Here is a 20903-nt window from a genome sequence, read left to right on the forward strand (position 1 = left end):
GGAGTGTCTCACACAAGTTCACCCCCTGTGGTCAAGGTGTGCATTGCTTAAGTATGTACAGTATTGCAGTGGTGTTACATAGAGGTTACATACATGAAGAAATGCATGCTGGCTGTCCCTTATTAACCCATACTTCTCCAAGTGAGAATTAATTTTGCCCTTAACAATTGTTTCTAGTAGTTTTCCCACCACTGGTGTTAGACTGGTGCTAGATAGGCCTATTGTTACCAGGTTTATCCCACTCCTCTTTTTTGAACAAAGGTATAACATTTGCGATCCTCCAGTCCTTTGGCACCACTCCAATACCCAAGGAAGATTGTGGTTAGAGCTTCTTCTATCAGCACCGTACCTTCCCTCGGCGATCTAGGTTGCATCCCATCTGGACCAGGTGATTGTTAACTTTGAGTGATGCCAACCTATCTAGCATCTCCTTTGGATATGTTTTTATCCTATCCAATATCTCTACTCCTCCTCCTCTACTCCGACATTAACTTCATCCTCTTCTTTTGTGAAGACAGATGCAAAGTACACATTCAATACCTCAGTCATGCCCTCCGCCTCCACAGAAAGATTTCCTTTTTGGCCTTAACCAGCACCACCTTTCCTTTAACTATCCTTTTAATTTTTATATGTTTATAAAAGATTTTATGTTTTTTTTAATGTTATCTGCTAATCTTTTCTCATACTCTTTGCCTTTCTTATATCCTTTTTCAATTTCCCTCTGCACCCTCTGGAAACTGTGTGGTTTTCGATTATATTCTCTACCGAAGTTTCATGAGAGAATTTTTATTGCCTTTGCCCTTTCCCGTTGATGCTTCGATATCCATTGGCAGCACCACTTCTGAGTCGCGTTACGTTTGCTTCAGCGTATTTGAATCATTTTTGCCACAAATTGAGGTGTACATCTGTCCCGGGTTGATCAAGGAACACAACCACCTAACTTGTGGCGTTTGTCGCCAATATCCCCATTGCTGCGAGTAACAACAGACCTTGTAATATTTTATCAGGATAGCCTAGTACAAGATTCTGGTTTCGCCGTTAAACTTCCTAAGCACAATGACCAAGTTTTAAAGAGACAGCCACTAAATCAAAGCTTAAACAAAAATACATCACTGTTGTCACAGAAACTGAAAACAGAGTTTCTCGTGTTCCCTGAGAGAAAGCCATAGAAGCATGTTGCCTGAGATATCAATCTACATTCTCTGACTGGAGAATGAAGGCTCTTTACATCGAATCTTAGAATGATCCAACACAGAGGGAGGCCATTCAGCCCATCATGTCTGTGCCGGCTCTTTGAAAGAATTATCCGATTAGTCCCACTGCACTACTCTTTCCCCATAGCCCTATAAATAATCCCCCTTTAAGTATTTATCAATTCCCTTTTGAAGTTTATTTTTGAATCTGCATCAATGGAAAGTCATATTAAAGAAAAAAGGAGTGAAAAAAAGACTTGCATTTATATAGCGCCTTTCACGGTCCCCAGATATCTCAAAGTGCTTGGAGGAGAAATATAATCCATCGTGCTCAACAGAACCTGAGCAGGTTCTAATAAAGAAGACAGATGTACAGGTTTGGCCTGCCTGACACTCCTGAAAAGTTAACTAGCTAATGAGCTCATAAGACATAAGGATATGACAAACCCAAATGAGTTTCTATTGGCAAAGCACACCCTAAAAGATTACGAAATAGTAAAACATAAGATAAGCAGCAAATGTTAAGTGTGAAATGTACATAATAAACAGAACACTCCTGATGCCCTCCCCCAGCCACTGCCCGAATAAAGAAAAACGGGAAGAAATGCAAAGTCAGCCAGACATTTCCTGGCCCAGACTCGGCGCTGTGTGGGCAGTGAGTGTCCGAACTGAGAGGCATGAGGCCATCTCGAAGCTGGGCCCCGGGCATCGCCTACATATTCAGGATGAGATGCCGGTTGGTGCCTGCTTCGCCTCCACTAGCAGTTCTCGCCACAAGAAACCAAGAATTTCAGTCCGCCGGCAGCAGCCCTCAGGTAAGTTCTGGTGAGGCTGGATCGGGCGATGGGGTGGGGTTGTCATGGGGACCAATTGCCACGACTGCCCCTCCTGGCTCCACAGAAAATTTAATTGCAAGAAAACGACACCTAGTATTTACCTTTTGTTGGCGGCTGAAGGGGCGGCTGAAGAATCCTGGGCGGGGCTGGCCCGACCCCTGCTCCAATCAGCGGGTCAAATTTTACACAGGGGTCCTTCAGCAGGCATCATTAATATATTTAAGGGTTCAGTGTGTGCCCGGGATGCCTAAAGAATGGTCACCACTAATTTAGCAGCGGGATCACCGCCTATGTAGATTGGGCACAAGCCGTCCCACTGTTAAATTGATATGTTTTGTGCCCAAAAATGGGCATAGCACACACCACTTTCTACCCTACTGTGTTCATCTAGCTCAATGTGATCTGTTTAGTAGCCATTAAATACTGGCAGTCATCAGTCCACAAGTATAAAGTGCCAGATGACCATCCAAAATAGAGAAGCAAAGAAAAGTTGACAAGCTGATAATTAGCATTCATTTATGAACACACAAAAATTAAAGAGAGTGCATATTGCTGCCACTTGTCGCTTGATTACTACATTCAATCTTACCTCAGCAATAGCAGACAAGTGGTGTGCAGCTGAAACTGAAGCCCCGTTTGCAGCCAACAGCAGAGGAATCTGAGGTTATTAGCAGGGTGACTGAACTGTGAAATGAGGGGATATTGGGACCGAAATTCACCCCCGCCGGAAATAAGCGCCCGCACTTATCGTGTTTCAGCTGTTTTCACCGCTGTGGTGGATGCAGTGGCCTCTTGCGCAAAATTCAGCTCTCTGTCTTTTTTTTTCCAGTGGGGAAGAGGTCGGTCATAATGGGGGCGGAGTGGGGGGGGAGGGGGGTGCAGGTGGGCACGGAGCGTCCGACAAACTGGGGGCAGAAGTGGGGGGGGCGGCGGGCGGAGTGTCCGCCGCTGTCAGTCATCAGCATGGCGCTGATGATGTCATCACGCTGACGCGTCATCACATCTCTCCCCTTCACTTAAAGGGGTGAGCCACTGTCAGCTCAGCGATTCTTTTACTTCAGTCCACTGGGCCACCAGGGAGGGTTTCAGCCAGGCCAGCAGCCTGGCATCCAAGAGGGGATACCAAGCTGCCTGTTGGCGGCCCGGCCGAACCCGGGGGGCATAATTGTCAGGCCGACCTGGCAGTTGGCCAACACAAAAAATAAGGTGGCGGTCGCGGCAGTGTGCCCTCCCCTTTAATGGTGGTCATACAGTGCACCCACAGGGGCTGTCAGGGGCACTGAGCGCGGCTGCAAGATTTTTTAAGGTAAATTTTGCTTCGGGGCAGGAGATCAGCGGTGCATGTTTTGATGACGCACTTAGGAGGGTTTGGCAGCAGCGGGGCAGAAGTGGGGACCGCCAGAAAAAGCACCGAGGTGAATTTCGCGAGTGGCGGCCATTCAGCACCGTCGTGTGGCCGTCACTTTCCGACACTAACGGGCCTTAGTGGGAGGCTGAATTTCGGCCCCATTGATTTTCATCTTTTCAAAATATGATGGCTTAATTTTCTTTTTACTCTTCCAATGAGCCATATAATCAAATATTGCAATTCAGATAAACTAGTGTGTTTGGGAGGCCACACCTGGAATACTGCGTACAGTTTTGGTTTTCATATTTACAAAAGGATATATTTGCTTTGGAGGCGGTTCAGAGTAAGTTCACTAGGTTGATTCCGGGGATGAGGGGGTTGCCTTATGAGGATAGGTTGACGAGGTTGTGCCTCTACTCATTGGAATTCAGAAGATTGAGAGGTGATCTTATCGAAATGTATAAGATTATGAGGGGGCTTGACAAGGTGGATGCAGGGAGGATATTTCCACATAGGGGAGACTAGAACTAGGAGGCAGAATAAGGGGCTGCCTATTTAAAACTGAGATGAGGAGGAATTTCTTCTCTCAGAGGGTTGTAAATCTGTGGAATTCGCTGCCTCAGAGAGCTGTGGAAGCTGGGACATTGGATAAATATAAGACAGAGATAGGCAGTTTCTTAACCGATAAGGGATTAAAGGGTTATGGGGAGCAGGCAGGGAAGTGGACTCGAGTCCATGACCGGATCAGCCATGATCGTATTAAATGGCAGAGCAGGCTCGAGGGGTCGTATGGCCTACTCCTGCTCCTATTTCTTATGTTCTTATGTTCTAGCTGTGAGAATGTGCAGTAACAACCTAGGTGGGCAGCAGCACTATCGTTCTGCAGAGAACCCAAATTGCCTTGTGTCTGTAATACATTTTTCTCTCCTTTGTTTCATCCTCTCCTCAGCTGCTTCTTTGCATCCTATCATTTTTTCCTCTCTTCCTAATGTAAGTTATTTAACCCCTTTCTTCTGCTTGTCTGCCTTCTAACCTCCTGCTCCTTTTTTATTTTCTCTCCTGTTTGTATCTAAATTCTTCAGCGATTTGAAGAATGGGTGTCCCAAAGAAGGAGGTGGCTGAATGATACCTCCTCTGCCCCCAGTAAAGTGCTGGACTTCAGATTTCTGCAGTGCAATTTCTCAGTCTGAAGGGGGAGATGTGTGATTGAACTTCCAGGTCTCCAGAGAGAAAGAAGAAAACAATTTCTTCCAAGATGCTGGCAGCAATCCAATAGAGACCAAATTCAGAGGCCAAGTTTTAAAATGATGGAAGGTTACAGATTCAGTCACGCCAATGTGTCTGTAACATCACAGAAAGCTTCAAACATCTCTCTTTAAAGTCATATGTTTTAAGTATTTTCTTATTTGTTTCAAATTACTTTAATGAATGACAGGACATCTGAAGGAAAATATGTTAATTCAAGAAAGGGGGACAGGCTGTCCCCTGTGGGTTAACAGATTAACCTTCAGGAAAGTAGACCTTGGTTCTTCAACCTTCACAATGCTTCCTTTTACAAAAGATATTCTTTCTGAACTGAAATGGTGCAAGGTTTCACTCCCATTGCTATCAGTATTACGAAATCCTAAAGAAGCCTTTGGGCTGCCTGGAGCTGACAACAGGGGTGGCCGGAGCCGTTCAGTAAATGAGTCACGTGACTGATTATTCCAGTTCTGCCTGCACACTTGAAAAGACTTAAAGCATTGGAAAGAGGGCTGAGTGAGTCCATGCGAGCAGAGAACCACAAAGCATGTAACTTCTCAGATTAATTGGTTTGAGGAGAGGAACGGAGCAGATTATCCAGCAAGAAAACACTGCTCAAAGTCACAGAAAATGTGGAACCAGACAAGGGTTTCAGCTGGATTGCCCCGGGGAGTGTTGGTTAAATCAGGTAAGTGTATACATGTATGCGAATGTAGATGAGGATTTGAAAGTTTAAATCTGTCTTAAATAATAAGAAAGCGCCAGGATTCACTGAATATTACTTTTCTTCCTGATCCAGCTTTTGAAGATAAGCAATTAAATAAAAATGTATTTTTTTGACTGAACTTTAAATAATTGTTTGAACATTAAGGTTCAGGAATAGAACTCAAATATTTGTTAAAGTAACTGGTTTAACCTGTACTGTGGCATGCCACTTTATGGTCCAAATTACTTTGCAATATGTTATATAAAAAAAGAAATGGTTTGGATATTTGTACGGTGAAAGTTTTGAGTGTTTATTTCGAGACTTGAAAGGAGAAACTTGTCTTTTTGTTGCCTTATTAAGCTTTAGATGAAAGCGACTGCACTCATTCCTCCTCTCCAGTAGATACTTTGAACCAAAGTTCCTGCTGGCAGCGTTCTAAGTCAAGGCAGCACCTTACAGTTAGTGTTGTTTGCTCTGAGGCTGAATTACACGGGAAACAAGTCCGAACGTTGATTTGTGTCTGTGCAGAGGGACAGCTTCTGCTGTACTTGTTGGGCAGACTGTGTACATAAAGAATCAAGCTGCTCTTCAGTAACCATGGCAACCTCTTGGTGCATAAGCATTTTTCAGAAAAATTGCACTAATAAGGAATTGAAATGTGTGTCTTCCTTGTTTATGACAATCAGATTTTTTCGGAATAAAATATAATTGAATTATTATTAATGTTTACACTTATTGGAAATATTTTAATGCAAATATGAGCATAAAAAGGCTCAACTTTAGAAAGTTTGATTTTTGTGTTAACACAGCGACTGAATAATACTGAATTAAAGAATGCATATTCATGAGATGTAATCTGCTTTTAATTTCATTGAAATGGAAAGGTTCACATGGCGTATTATTCCCTATAGTTTTTCTGAGCCAAACTTTGAGTGTACTTTGATAGGAAGCATTATTGAATGAAAATGTAAATGAAGCTCGGGAAGAGTCAATATTTAGCATTTTCACTTGTTGTGGAGCTAACATGAGTTTGGTTAACGATCATATCCAATCTGTTCTACGTTTTGACAAGTTGTAAGTATTCTGGGATGAGAGAAAACCCGTCAGATTTTCTTAAATATTCACCTCTTTGCTCAAAGGATCCTTGGCAATGACAGGAATCTATGGCGAAAGCCAGCTAGTTGCTATGGTAATCTGTGTTTTTTCTGTGTTCTCCGAGACTAAAATCCCTTTCAGCTGTCATATATGTGTAATGTCAATTCAACCACATGACTGATTTTGGTTTGAAAACGTTAGAGGTTGTGACCTGGAATTTCCTGTGGGGGCGCAACCCGGAAATTGCAGTCGAAATTCTGCTCATTCCCAAACCTATCTACCATTGTCAAATTGCACTCAAATTTCCTGCAGATCTCATTAGCATGTGCCCGAACATAAAAATGGGCATAAATCAATGTAAGCAATCAGGGAAAGCACCAAACTCGCACTATATATTCTTTCTTTAAGTATGAAGATTAAAGTTTCAACTCATTCAACCATCTTTCATGCACTTTAGGCACAGCAGGAGATTGCAAGCGGGGACACCTTTCATTATTAATGTGACATTTACACTGCCATAAAGAAGCATTCACCAAAACAGAAAATAAGAACAGATCTTAGTGAGGATAATTTTTTTTCAATGATCAAAAAAATTGCAAAGAAAACACCAGAAAAATGACTGTTTCCCTGCTGTGCCTGAAAATCTGGTCATTAAAGGAGAGCTTCTGAGCAAGTGCAATTGCAGAAACTGGTCTATGAGGCTTTGTAACTTGGGGACAGTGCCATCATTATGGGTGGAGTTGCATTCAGGCGGAGGGATCGATAGACGATTGTAAAGGTTTGAGGAGATTTGGGCGTATTGTTCTTGCGCGCATAATTCCCTTATGCCCAAAATTCCATGATTGTTTAGTCCACGTAATTGCTTTGTCCCCGACTGCGCATGTCTCTGTCCAGAAAATATCAGGCCGAAATCCTCGTGCCCACACAATGTGGATCATTTTGCGAATGAGACGAAACATTGCTGTGAGCAATTAAAATAAGATAACATTAAGCAAAAAAGTTAGTGTACCTGGAAATAAGTGAATAAGCTTGATGCTGCCACAGAATAGTGGCAGACACATAGCTGCCAAGTCTTCTGTTTCCAGCTGGGCATTACAGATATTAAACTTAAACCCTGATGAAGAACTAAATCTTCAGCGAAACTATCCTCAACCTGCATAATGCCAGCCTCAATTCACATCTCAGAGAACTCCTGGAAGAAGACGGTGTCCCTCCATACCCTTACAATTGCCTTATGGACACTGCTGTATTTTTGTTGCCATGTAATCCTCCTCCATGTCTTCACAGGATACCTTAGACACCTGAAAGATGAGACCTGGGTGAATTGGGTGAGGCGTGATAGCTCTCATCATTGGCATGTAACAGTATGTGTCAAAGGCCTTTGTAAGGTCGAAGAAAGCCATGTATAAGGGCTGGCGCTGCTCCCTGCATTTTTCTGCTGCTGTCGCGCTGCAAAAATCATGCCCGTTGTGCCCCAGAGGGGATGAAATCCGCACTACGACTCTGGGAGGAGCTCCTCGGCCACAGGGAGAAGACGGTTGAGGAGGACTCTAGCGATGACTTTCCCAGTGGCTGATAGCAGGGAGATTCCTCTGTAGTTGCCGCAGTTGGACTTATCCCCTTTTTTAAAGATGGTCACGATCACTCCATCTCTAAGATCTCCCGGCATGCTCTCCTCCCTCCAGATGAGAGAGATGAGGTTGTGTATTCGCACCAGCAGTGCCTCTCCGCCATACTTCAGTGCCTCAGCAGGGATTCCATCCGTTCCCGTAGCCTTGTTGTTTTTTAGCTGTCTTATGGCCTTTTCTACCTCATGCAGTGTTGGGGTCTCACTGAGGTGGTGGCACATAGCATGCTGCGGAATGGCATCGAGAACACTCGAGTCAAAGGCAGAGTCTCAACAGCCTTTGACACTATCAACTGCGAGAGTCTATGGAGCGTCCTCCTCCATTTCGGATGCCCCCAAAAGTACGTCACCATACTCCGCCTGCTCCACGATAACATGCAGGCTGTGATCCTTACCAACGGATCCATCATAGACCCAATTCATGTCTGGACCAGGGTCAAGCAGGGCTGCTTCATCGCCCCAACCCTCTTCTCAATCTTCCTCGCTGCCATGCTCCACCTCACAGTTGATAAGCTCCCCGCTGGAGTGGGGCTAAACTACAGAACCAGTGGGAAGTTGTTCAACCTTCGCCGTCTCCAGGCCAGGTCCAAGACCACTCCAGCCTCTGTCGTCGAGCTACAGTATGCGGATGACGCCTGCATCTGTGCACACACAGAGGCTGAACTCCAGGACATAGTCGACGTATTGACCGAGGCGTATGAAAGCATGGGCCTTATGATAAACATTAGTAAGACAAAGGTCCTCCACAAGTCTGTCCTCACCGCACAGCACTGCCCCCAAAACATCAAGATCCACGACATGGCCCTGGACAACGTGGACCACTTCCCCTATCTCGGGAGCCTCCTATCAACAAGAGCAGGCATTGATGATGAGATCCAACACCGCCTCCAGTGCGCCAGTGCAGCCTTTGGCCATCTGAGGAAAAGAGTGTTTGAAGATCAGTCCCTCAAAACGGTCACCAAACTCATGGTCTACAGGACCGTTGCAATACCCGCCCTCCTGTATGGCTCAGAGACGTGGACCATGTACAGTAGACACCTTAAGTCGCTGGAGAAATACCACCAGCGATGTCTCCGCAAGATCCTGCACATCCCCTGGGAGGACAGACGCACAAACATTAGCGTCCTTGTCCAGGCCAACATCTCCAGCATTGAAGCACTGACCACACTTGATCAGCTCCGCTGGGCAGGTCACATAGTTTGCATGCAAGACACGAGACTCCCAAAGCAAGCGCTCTACTCGGAACTCGTCCACAGCAAACGAGCCAAAGGTGAGCAGAGGACACGTTACAAGGACATCCTCAAAGCCTCCCTGATGAAGTGCAACATCCCCACTGACACCTGGGAGTCCTTGGCCATAGACCGCCCTAAGTGGAGGGAGTGCATTCGTGAGGGCGCTGAGCTCCTCGAGTATCGTCGCCGAGAGCATGCAGAAATCAAGCACAGGCAGTGGAAGGAGCATGCGGCAAACCAGGCTCCCTAACCACCCTTTCCCTCAACGATTATCTGTCCCACCTGTGACAGAAACTGTGGTTCTCTTAGTTTAAACGGTTGTGCTCTTAGGATACACTATCACATGATTTCTGCTTCTGTCCAGACCTGTGCCCTATTGTCTGGAAATCCCGGGACTACAATAGTCTAGATTGGACTGTCAGTCCCACCAGAGCTGTTTTTTTGCCTGCTTAGCCTTCTTCTCATGGACTAAGGGATCCCTGTAGTGCCTAAGCTAGCGTAGTACTCATTTAAATGCAACAATCACATGCATGCTCTTCTACACATGCGCACATCCACACACACACACACCCCACACACCACTAAAAGTGCCTGCTGATGTAGATCTTGTCCCTAATGATTAATGCTGTCCAGAATTTAGTCTTCGTGCTTTGTTGACCTTTACACTACATCTGCACAAAGAATCACTTTTGACTAGCACAGCATTGAGTTACAGTTGAGGCTCTGAATAACACTACATTAAGGCATTTGATCATGTTCCATATGTGAGGGTTTTAAAGAAGCTGAAGGATTATGGAATTAATGGCAAGGTAATGAGCTGGTTAGAAATGTGGTTTGGTAATTGAAAATAGAATGTGATGATAAAATGGAAAAGCTCTGTGACTGGCATTGTCTAAGTCCCTATTGTTCATCAACGGTATAAGGGGAGACATTTCCCTGAATAGTGCAAACTTTGCTGATTACTCTAAGCTATGTATCTAGGTAACAAGTTTAAGGGGGTTTGGTAGCATTTAAAGGCATCCAACTCTCGTGAGTGAATGGAATCAAAATGACAGACAGTTTCCAATGTTAAGCCAGTGAACTATACAGACCAGGAGAATTCCAGCTTCAGTTCAGACTGGAAGTCCACATGTGTGGACATAGTGAGAAGAGTATTGCGTTCTCAACTGTGATACACTTTATAGTAGAATAGCTTGACAACACTCGCTGTCTAGGCTAACACATAAACAATGGTCACTTTGGCTGAGGTACTGAAGATTGTCTGGCACTCATGAAATCCTACGTGAGCAAGAAAATTTAAAGGGGCATAATCAAGACGTTAAAATATTGAGAAGCGCACACTAGTTAACTTGGACCATGCATGCAGAAATAGAGGGGGCAATCAAAATATTACCCAAGGCTCCAGCAAGGCTGGAGATTAGAAAACAATCTTTCTCTCCTACAGAGCCACATGGGAATATGATGTTGTGGCAATAACTGAAAACTTGCTCAAAAAAGGGCAGGATTGAGTATTAAATAGTCCTTGGTTATAAGGTGTTCAGGAAAGATAGGTGTTATGTTTTCAGTACGACCTCACAAACACACAGGCTCTAAGATGGCTGATAACTTCAGGAAGCCGCCAGGTGTCCTGACCGCCAGGTGTAAACAAAAATGGATGCAATGCCACACTAGTCTACTGGGTGGAGCTATATATATTACACTTCTCCCTCCTTAATGAAGAAGTAATTATAATAAACAATCATCATACATAACTTGCATGGTTATGTATGATGATTGTTTGTTATAATTACTGAAACAATAAGGGGTTTTGGGGAGCAGGCGGGGAAGTGGAGCTGAGTCCATGATCAGATCAGCCTTGATCTTATTGAATGGCGGAGCAGGCTTGAGGGGCCGTATGGCCTATTCCTGTTCCTATTGCTTATGTTCTTATGTTCTTATACATAACAAAAGATATGGACTTATTTTGCCATATTTACAAATTAAGCTTAACCACTTGTTTTCTGTTTCGAAGAGGATACCTTCACTTTTGAACAGAACCTTCCAAACATGGTGGTGAACTTAGACTCATTCGAAGCGGATCCTGAAGAAAGTTTTCCTCCAAGGATGCCCTTGATTTATATTTTAACTCTCTACAGCTTCAGACTGTTTGTCTGCCTGTCTATGACTCAGACTTAAATTCTGACTTTCTCTTGGATTTGTTTCTAGTACATTTGATATAGGATATAGTACTGGTACTTTATTTGTATCAAAACTATCTGATGAGTCAGAAATAATCGAATCATTCCCACCTTCAATTCCTTCCACGTCTGTAGGTAAAATATGATCAATGTGAACAAACCTAGCCTGTCCATGATCAAACATCTTGACCAAATATGTACGAGGACCACATATCTTCACCACTCATCCTAGTAACCACTTTAACCATTTATGGTGATGGTTCTTCACTCTCACCTTCTGATTTAATTTCACACTTCTCTCTTTTACTCTACCTCTATTATGATTCTCTTTCTGTCTTAATTTGTTTCTCTTCTATGAACTGTGCCAAGTTTAGTTTTAACAATGAGAATCTGGTTTGTGGCTGTTGTTTGAGAAACAACTCTGCTGATGTTCTACCAGTAGTTGTATGAGGAGTTTTAAGATATGTAATTAAAAAATGAGCCAATTTGTGATCCAATGACAATGGATTTGAATCCAACATCTGTTTGATGTGGGGACATTTTACAACTTGTACTGTGCGCTCTGCTGCATCATTTGAAGCAGGATGGTATGGTGGAACCTTGATATGTTTCATACCATTTTTGCTCGCGAACTGTGCAAATACTTCTGAACAAAATTGTGGTCCATTATCAGAAACAATTTCTTCTGGGAGGCCAAATGAAGAAAATAATCTTCGCAAAATGTCTAATGACTTACTTGTTGTTATTTTCTGCATTGGAAACACCTCGGCCCACTTCGAATGGCTATCAATCACAATGAACAATTGTTGTCCTTCTAGCTCAGCAAAATCGATATGTAACTTTTGCCACACCCTGGGAGGCCATTTCCATGACTATAATGGTACTGGTGGTGGTTTCTTGCTTACTGATTGACATGTTGTACACTGACTAACGATGTACTCTATGGGCTAGATTTTACACTTTTGTGCACATCGCCCAAAAATGGGTGTTATTTCCGGCGTGGACAGTAAAAATGGGTTTTCAGATCGTCGGCTTCTCGCCCATTCTCAAAGCACCTAGTCTCCATTTTTTAAATTGGGCGTTACTGCGAGCGATATGAAATGGGTGGTAGCATTAAATCTCACTGACCTTCTGCCGTAAAGTGTCGCCGTCCTTAGCAACGGCATGGCAATGCTCAATTCCCGCGATTCAGGAGGTCAAGGGTCATTGTGACATGCACAAAAGAGGAGACAGAGAGAGAGGGAGCTGAGAGGGATTGAAAGCGTGTGTGGCTGTGGTGTGTGCTTGTTTGGCTATTCTGGGAGGCACAAGGGAGATTCACCAGCAGCAAAAAGCCTACTAAACACCAAGAACATAGAGGGCTCCCAGTGGTCCTGCAGCGCAGCACTGCATCCCAAAGTGCCGCACCCCCATTGCCAACCACACGAGAGCCAGGAGCAACATCTTGCTTCCGGCTCGGAGCACGTTCCCATCTCTGGACCATCCTCTCCCGTATCCGTCCAAGCAGTGGTACAGCCGTCATCCCCCCCCCTCCCCAATGAAGCATTGCCTGAGGAGCTCTTCTGCCAGGCGGCTTGGAGTCAGGAGGGGCAGGAGTACAGGTGGGGAGAAGCGGGGGGGAAGGGTTGTTTTTTTACAGAAATACTGATGATTTCAGACAACTGCTCGGTTTAAATGTTTTTTATTTAACAAAATATTTTTCCGCATTGGCTCAGATAACTGCACCGTTACACACTGGTGATTCCTTAACATCAAAGGGTATAATTAAACTTAACTTCAATAAACTTAAAATTTAACTGTCGCCAAGGTGATGCCCACCATTGATGTATGACCTGCACACCCAGCAGTCTGTCAGCCTTGTAAATAACACCAACGTTCTTTCAGGCAAAGCGATCATTGATGAGCTCTTGCAGCTATCATGCCACCACGGGCCTTTTCATGCGGTCTACAGGGGTGGGGGGATCATGGCTTCAGTGTCAGCCTGATTGTGTGGGCCGATGTCAGCATCCGCCTTCTCGTCCTCCTCTTCCTCTCTCTGGTGAGGTGGACTGTCAGACTCCTCAGGCAATTCTTGCCCCCTCCTGATAGCCAAGTTGTGCAACATGGAGCACACCACCACGAATTGAGCTACCTACTTAGGATGGTATTAGAGCTCGTCTCCCGAGTGGTCCAGGCATCTAAAGTGCTGCTTAAGCACTCCAATGGTTTTCTCCACGATATTGCGAGTGACTCTGTGGCTCTCGTTGTATTGCCTCTCGGCTTCGGTGTGAGTGTCACGCAGGGGGGTCATCAGCCAGGTGGCAAGGCCATATCCTTTGTCACCAAGCATCCAGCATTGCCCTTGTGACTGATTGTTAAACAAGTCAGATACAGTGCTCTCAGGCTGGATGTGAGCATTATGGATGCTGCCCGGAAATTGAGCATTCACTGCCAGTATAATTTGCTGGTGGTCGACAACGAGTTGGGCATTCAAGGAGTGGAATCCCTTGCGGTTCCTGAAAACCTCAGCATCCTGAAAAGGTGCCCGCATCGCGATGTGCGTACAGTCTATTGCTCCCTGCACCTTTGGGAAGTTTGCAATTCTGGAGAATCCTAGAGCCCTCTCACTCTGTGCCTCCCTGGTCATAGGGAAGCTGATCAAGTCCCTCCTGCGTGCATACAGGGCTTCAGTGACCTGTCTAATGCAGCGATGTGTGGCATGCTGAGACAGACCACAAATGTCGCCAGCTGAAGCCTGAAAAGAACCCGACGTGTAGAACGACAGTGCCGCGGTGACTTTGACCTCGACGGACAGTGCAGTACTGATGGTGCTGGCAGGCTGCAGATCTCTCCTTATCAGCTGGCATACCTCAGTGATAACCTCTTTGTGGAAGTGCAGTCTCCGAAGGCAGGTGGTGTCGAGCAAGTCGAGGTAAGAATGCTTCTCCCTGTACTTGCGGGGGGTGTAATGTCTGGTCCTCCTCATCAGTCTGGCATGTCTTATATTGGGCACATAATGCTGTGGAGCGTACCTTCGTCCATCTCGAGTCTGCAGCATGTAATTGTTCATCAAGAGAGGGTGAGAAAGGACAGGCCCCATTGCAATATCTCTGTTTTCCACCGATTGGTCACAAACAATGAATGTCCCGACAAAGACACCTATTAAATTCCAATCGATCATAGTATGGTCAAGATGTATGTACAGATGTTCACATGAACTCCAACGATCTCCAGAGTACATTCGAACTCACCTGAGGTTGAAACACAGCAGCCTTTTGAATGAATCGACCTGCGATTTTAAAAATGGCAGCCACACCGCTGGCTTTAGTTCAGAACAGTTCCACTTTTTCCGGGCGGTCTTTTGGGTGTGCGATACTGTAGGCGATATGTGTGCGAGGTGGTGAAAGTGACGCTGGGCGATCACATGGCCGCTAGTTTCGGCAAATGTGCTGTTAATGACAAAAAAAAAATAGCCGGGCGGTATTATTGAATCTCGGCATTAATTCCGTGTGGAAAGTAAGGCTGGGCGATATTATGGGCATTGATTTCGCCCATTCTGGTGATTCCACCCAAAAAAAGTGGCCGGGCGGTATTATTTTTTCCTGGCATTACGCACATGGGGAAAGTAACGCTCACCGATAAGTTTCCGAAAAATGCCCGTCAGTTTCCATTTTGTGGCTAAATGGGCGATATATGGGCGTTATACATCATTTCAGCGGTAAAATGGACATTAAGTGGGCGTTAAGCATGCAAAAAACGAGGAAACTCTAGCCTAGATTTTTATCTAGACCTGGCCACCATAAGTTACTGCGTGCAAAACTCTTGGTCAAGCACATTCACAGATGCTGGTCATGAAGATCTCCTAATAATTTGGACCTGAATTTATTTGGTATAACCACTCTTGCACCCCACATGATACAATCTTTATCGACTGATAATTCATTCCTACGAATGAAGAATGGATGGATATCTTTGTCTGTTAACTGGTTTGGCCAGCTATTTGTGATGTAATCATACACCTTTGACATATCTGGTTCACGTTTGGTTGCTCTGCCAATCTCTTCAGCTATGACTGGCAGTTCATCAATGTATGAAAAATAGAACACTTCTTCACTATTGGGTGTAACTTGTGATGAGGAAGGCAATCTAGACAGAGCATCAGCATTACTGTGATCAGCTGATCATCTGTATTCAAAATCATATGTATACGCTGACAAAATCAAAGCCCATCCTTGTATTCGGGCTGCAGCTAATGTTGGAACTGGGGGCTTTGGATGGTGGATTGCTGTCAGGGGCTTACGGTCCGTAACAATGGTAAATTTACGACCATACAAATATTTGTAGAAACTCTTGATTCCAAAAATTAATGCCAAAACTTCCCTTTCAATTTGCACATAGTTACGCTCACTGGCACTGAGAGTGATTGAAGCAAAAGCACGTGATCTCTCCTCCCCGCTATATGGTACATGAGAGATCACTGCCCCAACTCCATACGGAGAGACATCACCTGCTCCTTAGATACGTCATAGTGAACTAACATGATGCTCTCTACCAATTGGCTTTTACACTCCTTGAATGATGTGTTGCATTCTTCTGACCACTTCCAATGGACCTGTTTTTTCAATAGTTCATTCAGTGGATGTAACACTGTAGCCACATTTGGTAGCAAGTTCCCATATTAGTTCAAAAGACTCAAAAATGATTGAAGTTCAGTGACATTCTTGGGAGTGGATGCATTTCTGATTGCATCCAGCTTTCCCTTGGTTGGAAGTAAACCATCTTTGTCTACTCTGTGTCCTAAGTACTCCACTGAGTTTTGAAATAACTCACATTTGTGAGCAGTCACTCGTACTCTGCTTCTCTAGTCGTTTGAAGACTTCATTCAATATGTTATTATGAATTTGCCTGTTTGGTGCTGAAATTAGTATGTCATCTAAATAACATATTACCCCTTCAATACCTAGCAAAATCTGGTTCATCACCCCTTGGAATATAGCAGGGGTGGAAAACACTCCAAATGATAGCCTATTAAATTGATATAGGCCTAGATGAGTATTGATAGTCAAACATGATTTGGACTCCTCATCTAGTTCAAGTTGTAAGTAGGCATTCGTAAGATCAAACTTTGAGAAGATCTGACCACCTGTCAGTGTTGTGAACAAATCTCCTACATTAGGCAATATATTGGGGAGATTATCCTCTAGAACCTCGTTTAGCGTTATTTTATAATCACCACACAACCTTACCTTACCATCGGATTTAGGTACAACAACAATGGGTATAGCCCAATTACATAGATCTATCTTAGAGATAATGTTCTCAGTCTCCAGTCTTTTGAGTTCTTGCTCAACTTTCTCCTTGAGTGCATATGGTACGGGACGTGGCTTGCAGTAAACTGGTCTACTGTCCTTCTGTACCCTGACACTCGTCTTGAAGCCTTGGATCAGACTACTTGTTTTGCAGAACACCTTTGGATACTTCTTGATGATATCATCCTTTGATGCAAATCTCGATTCAACACAAAAAATCTCACTCCAATCCAGCTTCAGTGATCCCAATCAATTTCTTCTTCGTAAGGCAGGCTTGTCTCCTGCCACTACTAAGAGAGGCAAGCTCTGAAATTGATCCTTGTATTTCACCGGTACGGTGATATGACCTAACACAGGACTGTTCTCTCCCGAGTAGCCTCGCAGCTCTACCTTAGATTTCTCCAATGGGAAATCACGCAATTTGCCGAGATATAGCGACTCCGGTACTATACTCACGGATGCACCAGTGTCGATTTCCATGGGTATCTTGGTTCCTGCAACGTCTACATGGATGATACTTTTCGAATCGCTGTTAGTTACCTTCATGCTCCTGATGTGTAGCTCTAAAACCTCCTCGTCCTGTTGTTTTTCTTCCATGCTATGTAGTCTCTGGGGATTTCTACTCATAGCTTTGAAAGTTGGTTTATTCTTCAGTCGGCATGCCTTCGCAAGATGCCCAGTTTTCCTACAGAAGAAACACTACCTTCACATATAGACAACTTTGAGCAATGTGTTGTCCCAGGCACCGATAGCATGATTTCAATGCTCTGTTACCATTGCCAGTTGCTGAGACCTTGGGACCCAACTGCCTTTTACTTTTAATCTGCAGGCGATTCACCTCGGTAGTCTGATGACTGGAAATGGTACGAAATTCTCGGGAATATTTGTCGGCCATGTCCATTGGCATAGCTGTCTGACAAGCTAAATCAAAAGTCAAGTTAGGAGTTGTCAATAACTTTCTTCATTTTCAGTCCCACAAACAAAGCGGTCACGTAATGCTCGGTCCTGAAACTTTCTGAAATTACAGTGAATAGATAGCTTTTTTAATGCTACAATGATACTTTCTTCAGTTAACTGATCTTGTATTTTGAAACAATAACTTTCAGCAATTTCCAGGGACTCAGGACTTGTAGTGCTGTTCTAACTTCGTTTAAATCTGCTTAAGTGATGTGTCCTTTGGCTTGACAGGCACAAGCACAGGGTTTCATACACCTTGGGCCCTGCTTCAGTTAAGAAAATAGCCCGTTTTCTTTCCAACACCACCGGTTATGGTTTTCATCATCGGGACTTCGATGATACTATTTGCGGTGAAAACCATTTCTAGCGGGTCCACATACGCTCCAAAACTTTCACGGTCACGTTGAAATTCCCCCAAGCGCCCTATTATTCCCATAGGTGCGGCTATCTGGGCTCTGACAGTTCAGCCAGTTGTGCTTTTAATTTACTTTGGATTTTTAGCTGTTAATCAAAACAGAGAAGCTCTCAAAGTCTCTCTGTCAGTTGGCTGAATCGTCCAGCAACAATAATTTCAGCTAGATTATCCAATTATCCCATTCTCCATCGCCAATGTTATGTTTTCTGTATGACCTCACAAACACACAGGCTCTAAAATGGCTGATAATTTCAGGAAGCCGTCAGGTGACCTGACCTGTTTATTCTTGTAAACAGCAATGGCTGCAATGACTCAGTAGTCCACTGGGTGGAGCTATATATATTACAATAGGGAAGGAAAGATAGGAGGTGGTGTGGCAGTATTGGTTAAGGAGAATGTTACAGTGCTGGAGAGGGAGGATGTCCTGGAGAGGTCAAGGACAGAATCCATATGGCTAGATGAAGAAGTAACAGAGGTGCCTTTACACTACTAGGTGTATTCTATAGACCACCAAATAGTAGGAAAGATATGGAGGAGCAAATTTGCAGAGAAATTACAGAGGTGCAAGAACTATAGAGTAGTGATAATATCAACTATCATGATATAGATTTGGATCGTAATAGTGTTAAGGGCAGAGAAGGGGAGGAATTTCTGAAGTGTGTTCAGGAGAACTTTCTTGAGCAGTATGTTTCTGGTCCGACGTGGGAGGAGGCATTTCTGGATCTGGTGTCAGTAGGTGAACATTTAGGGAACAGTGATCCTAGTATCACAAGGTTTAGATTAGCTATGGAAAAGGACAGGGAGCAATCTAGAGTAAAAATGTTTAACTGGGGGAAGGCCAATTTCAATGGGATGAGAATGGATCTGGCCTAGGTAAACTGGAATCAAAGATTGGCAGGGAAAACTGCAATGGAACAAGGGGCTGCCTTTAAAGAGGAAATAGTTCAGGTACAGTTGCAGTACATTTCCACTAGGGGGAAAGGTAGGGCAACTAAAATCAGGGCTCCCTGGATAATAAAATAGAGAGAGAATATGATGAAGTAGAAAACGGGCACGTATGACAGATGTCAGGTTGCAAATACATCCAAGAATTAGGCTGCCTATAGAAAGGTCAGAGGAGGTGAAGAGGAAAATGAGGGGCAAAGAGAGGGTATGAGAATAGAACGACCGCCAACATAAAAGGTAATCCAAAAGTCTTCTGTAAGCCTATAAATAGTAATGAGGAGGGGTGGAGCTGATGAGGGACCCAAAAAGAGACCCATGCATGGAGGCAGAGGGCATGGCTGAGGTACTAAACGAGTACTTTGCATCTGTCTTCACTAAGGAAGAGGATGCTGCCACAGACATAGTGAAGAAGGAGGTAATGGTGACACTTGATAGGATAAAAATTGATAAAAAGGTATTAGAAATTAGGTATTGGCTGTACTTAAAGTAGATCGATCACCATGAGCGGATGGGATGCATCCTAGGGAATTGAGGGTGGAAATCGCAGTGGTACTGGCCATAATATTCCAATCCTGCATAGATACGGGGGTGGTGCCAGAGCACTGGAGAATTGTAAATGTTACATCATTGTTCAAAAAAGGTGTAACGATAAACCCAGTAACTACAGGCCAGTAGTTTAACCTTGGTAGTGGGGAAGCTTTTAGAAACAGTGATCAGGGACAAAATTAACAGTCACTTGGATAGGGGTGGATTAATTAAAGAAAGCCAGCACGGATTTGTTAAAGGCAAATCGTGTTTGATCAACTTGATCAAGTTTTTTGATGAGGTAACAGAGAGGGTTGATGAGGGCAGTGCAGTTGACATGTTGTATATGGATTTCCAAAAGGCATTTGACAAAGTGCCACATAATAGACTTGCCAGCAAAGTTGAAGCCCATGGAATAAAAGAACAGTGACAGCATGAATAAGAAATTGGCGAAGTGACAGGAAACAGAGAGTAGTGGTGAACGGTTGTTTTTCGGACTGGAGGAAGGTGTTCCCCAAGGTTTGGTACTAGGACCACTGCTTTTCTTGATATATATTAATGACTTGGATGTGGGTGTACAGGGCACAATTTCAAAAGTTGCAGGTGACACAAAACTTGGAAGTACAGTGAACAGTGAGGAGGAGAGTGATAGACTTCGGGAAGACATAGACAGGCTGGTGAAATGGGCGGACATGTGACAGATGAAATTTTACGCAGAAAAGTGCGAAGTGATACTTTTTGGTAGAAAGAATGAGGAGAGGAAATATAAACTAAAGGGTACAATCCTAAAGGGGGTGCATGAACAGAGAGACCTGGGGGTATATGTGCACAAATCATTGAAGGTGGCAGGGCAGGTTGAGAAAGCGGTTAAAAAAACATATGGGATCCTGGGCTTCATGAATAGCGATATTAAATACAAAAGCAAGGAAATTATGGTGAACTTGTATAAAACACTGGTTTGGCCTCAACTGGAGTATTGTGTCCAATTCTGGGCACCACACCTTGGGAAGGATGTGAAGGCCTTGGAGAGGGTGCAGAAAAGATTGACGAATATGATTCCAGTAATGAGGGACTTCAGTTACATGGATAGACTAGAGAAGCTGGGGTTGTTCTCCTTAGAGCAGAGAAGATTGAGAGGAGATTTGACAGAGGTGTTCAAAATCATGAGGGGTCTGGACAGAGTAGATAGAGAGAAACTGTTCCCATTGGTGGAAGGGTCGCGAACCAGAGGATACAGATTTAAGGTGATTGGCAAACAAACCAAAGACGACATAAGAAAAAACTTTTTTACACAGCGAGTGGCTAGGATCTGGAATG

The 20903-nt window shown here is 44.1% G+C and overlaps 1 protein-coding gene across 9 annotated transcripts in view; it reads left to right on the forward strand.

The window, feature by feature from the left end:
• The window catches only part of LOC139276706 (protein FAM107B-like), a 270434-nt gene that overhangs the window by 172623 nt on the left and 76908 nt on the right, over positions 1 to 20903 (forward strand). Inside the window, exon 1 of one of the 9 annotated variants that reach the window (XM_070894684.1) lies at positions 1862 to 2008. The exons of 7 other annotated variants lie outside the window; for them this stretch is intronic. In XM_070894684.1, coding sequence (XP_070750785.1) covers positions 1924 to 2008 — 85 coding nt within the window. In that variant the 5' untranslated portion in view covers positions 1862 to 1923. Of the gene's footprint in view, positions 1 to 1861; positions 2009 to 5110; positions 5308 to 20903 lie in introns of those variants that run through there. One more of the 9 variants, XM_070894685.1, reaches the window with a different exon arrangement.

The sequence above is a fragment of the Pristiophorus japonicus genome, chromosome 12 (assembly GCF_044704955.1).
Source record: "Pristiophorus japonicus isolate sPriJap1 chromosome 12, sPriJap1.hap1, whole genome shotgun sequence".
Lineage (NCBI taxonomy): Eukaryota > Metazoa > Chordata > Chondrichthyes > Pristiophoridae > Pristiophorus > Pristiophorus japonicus.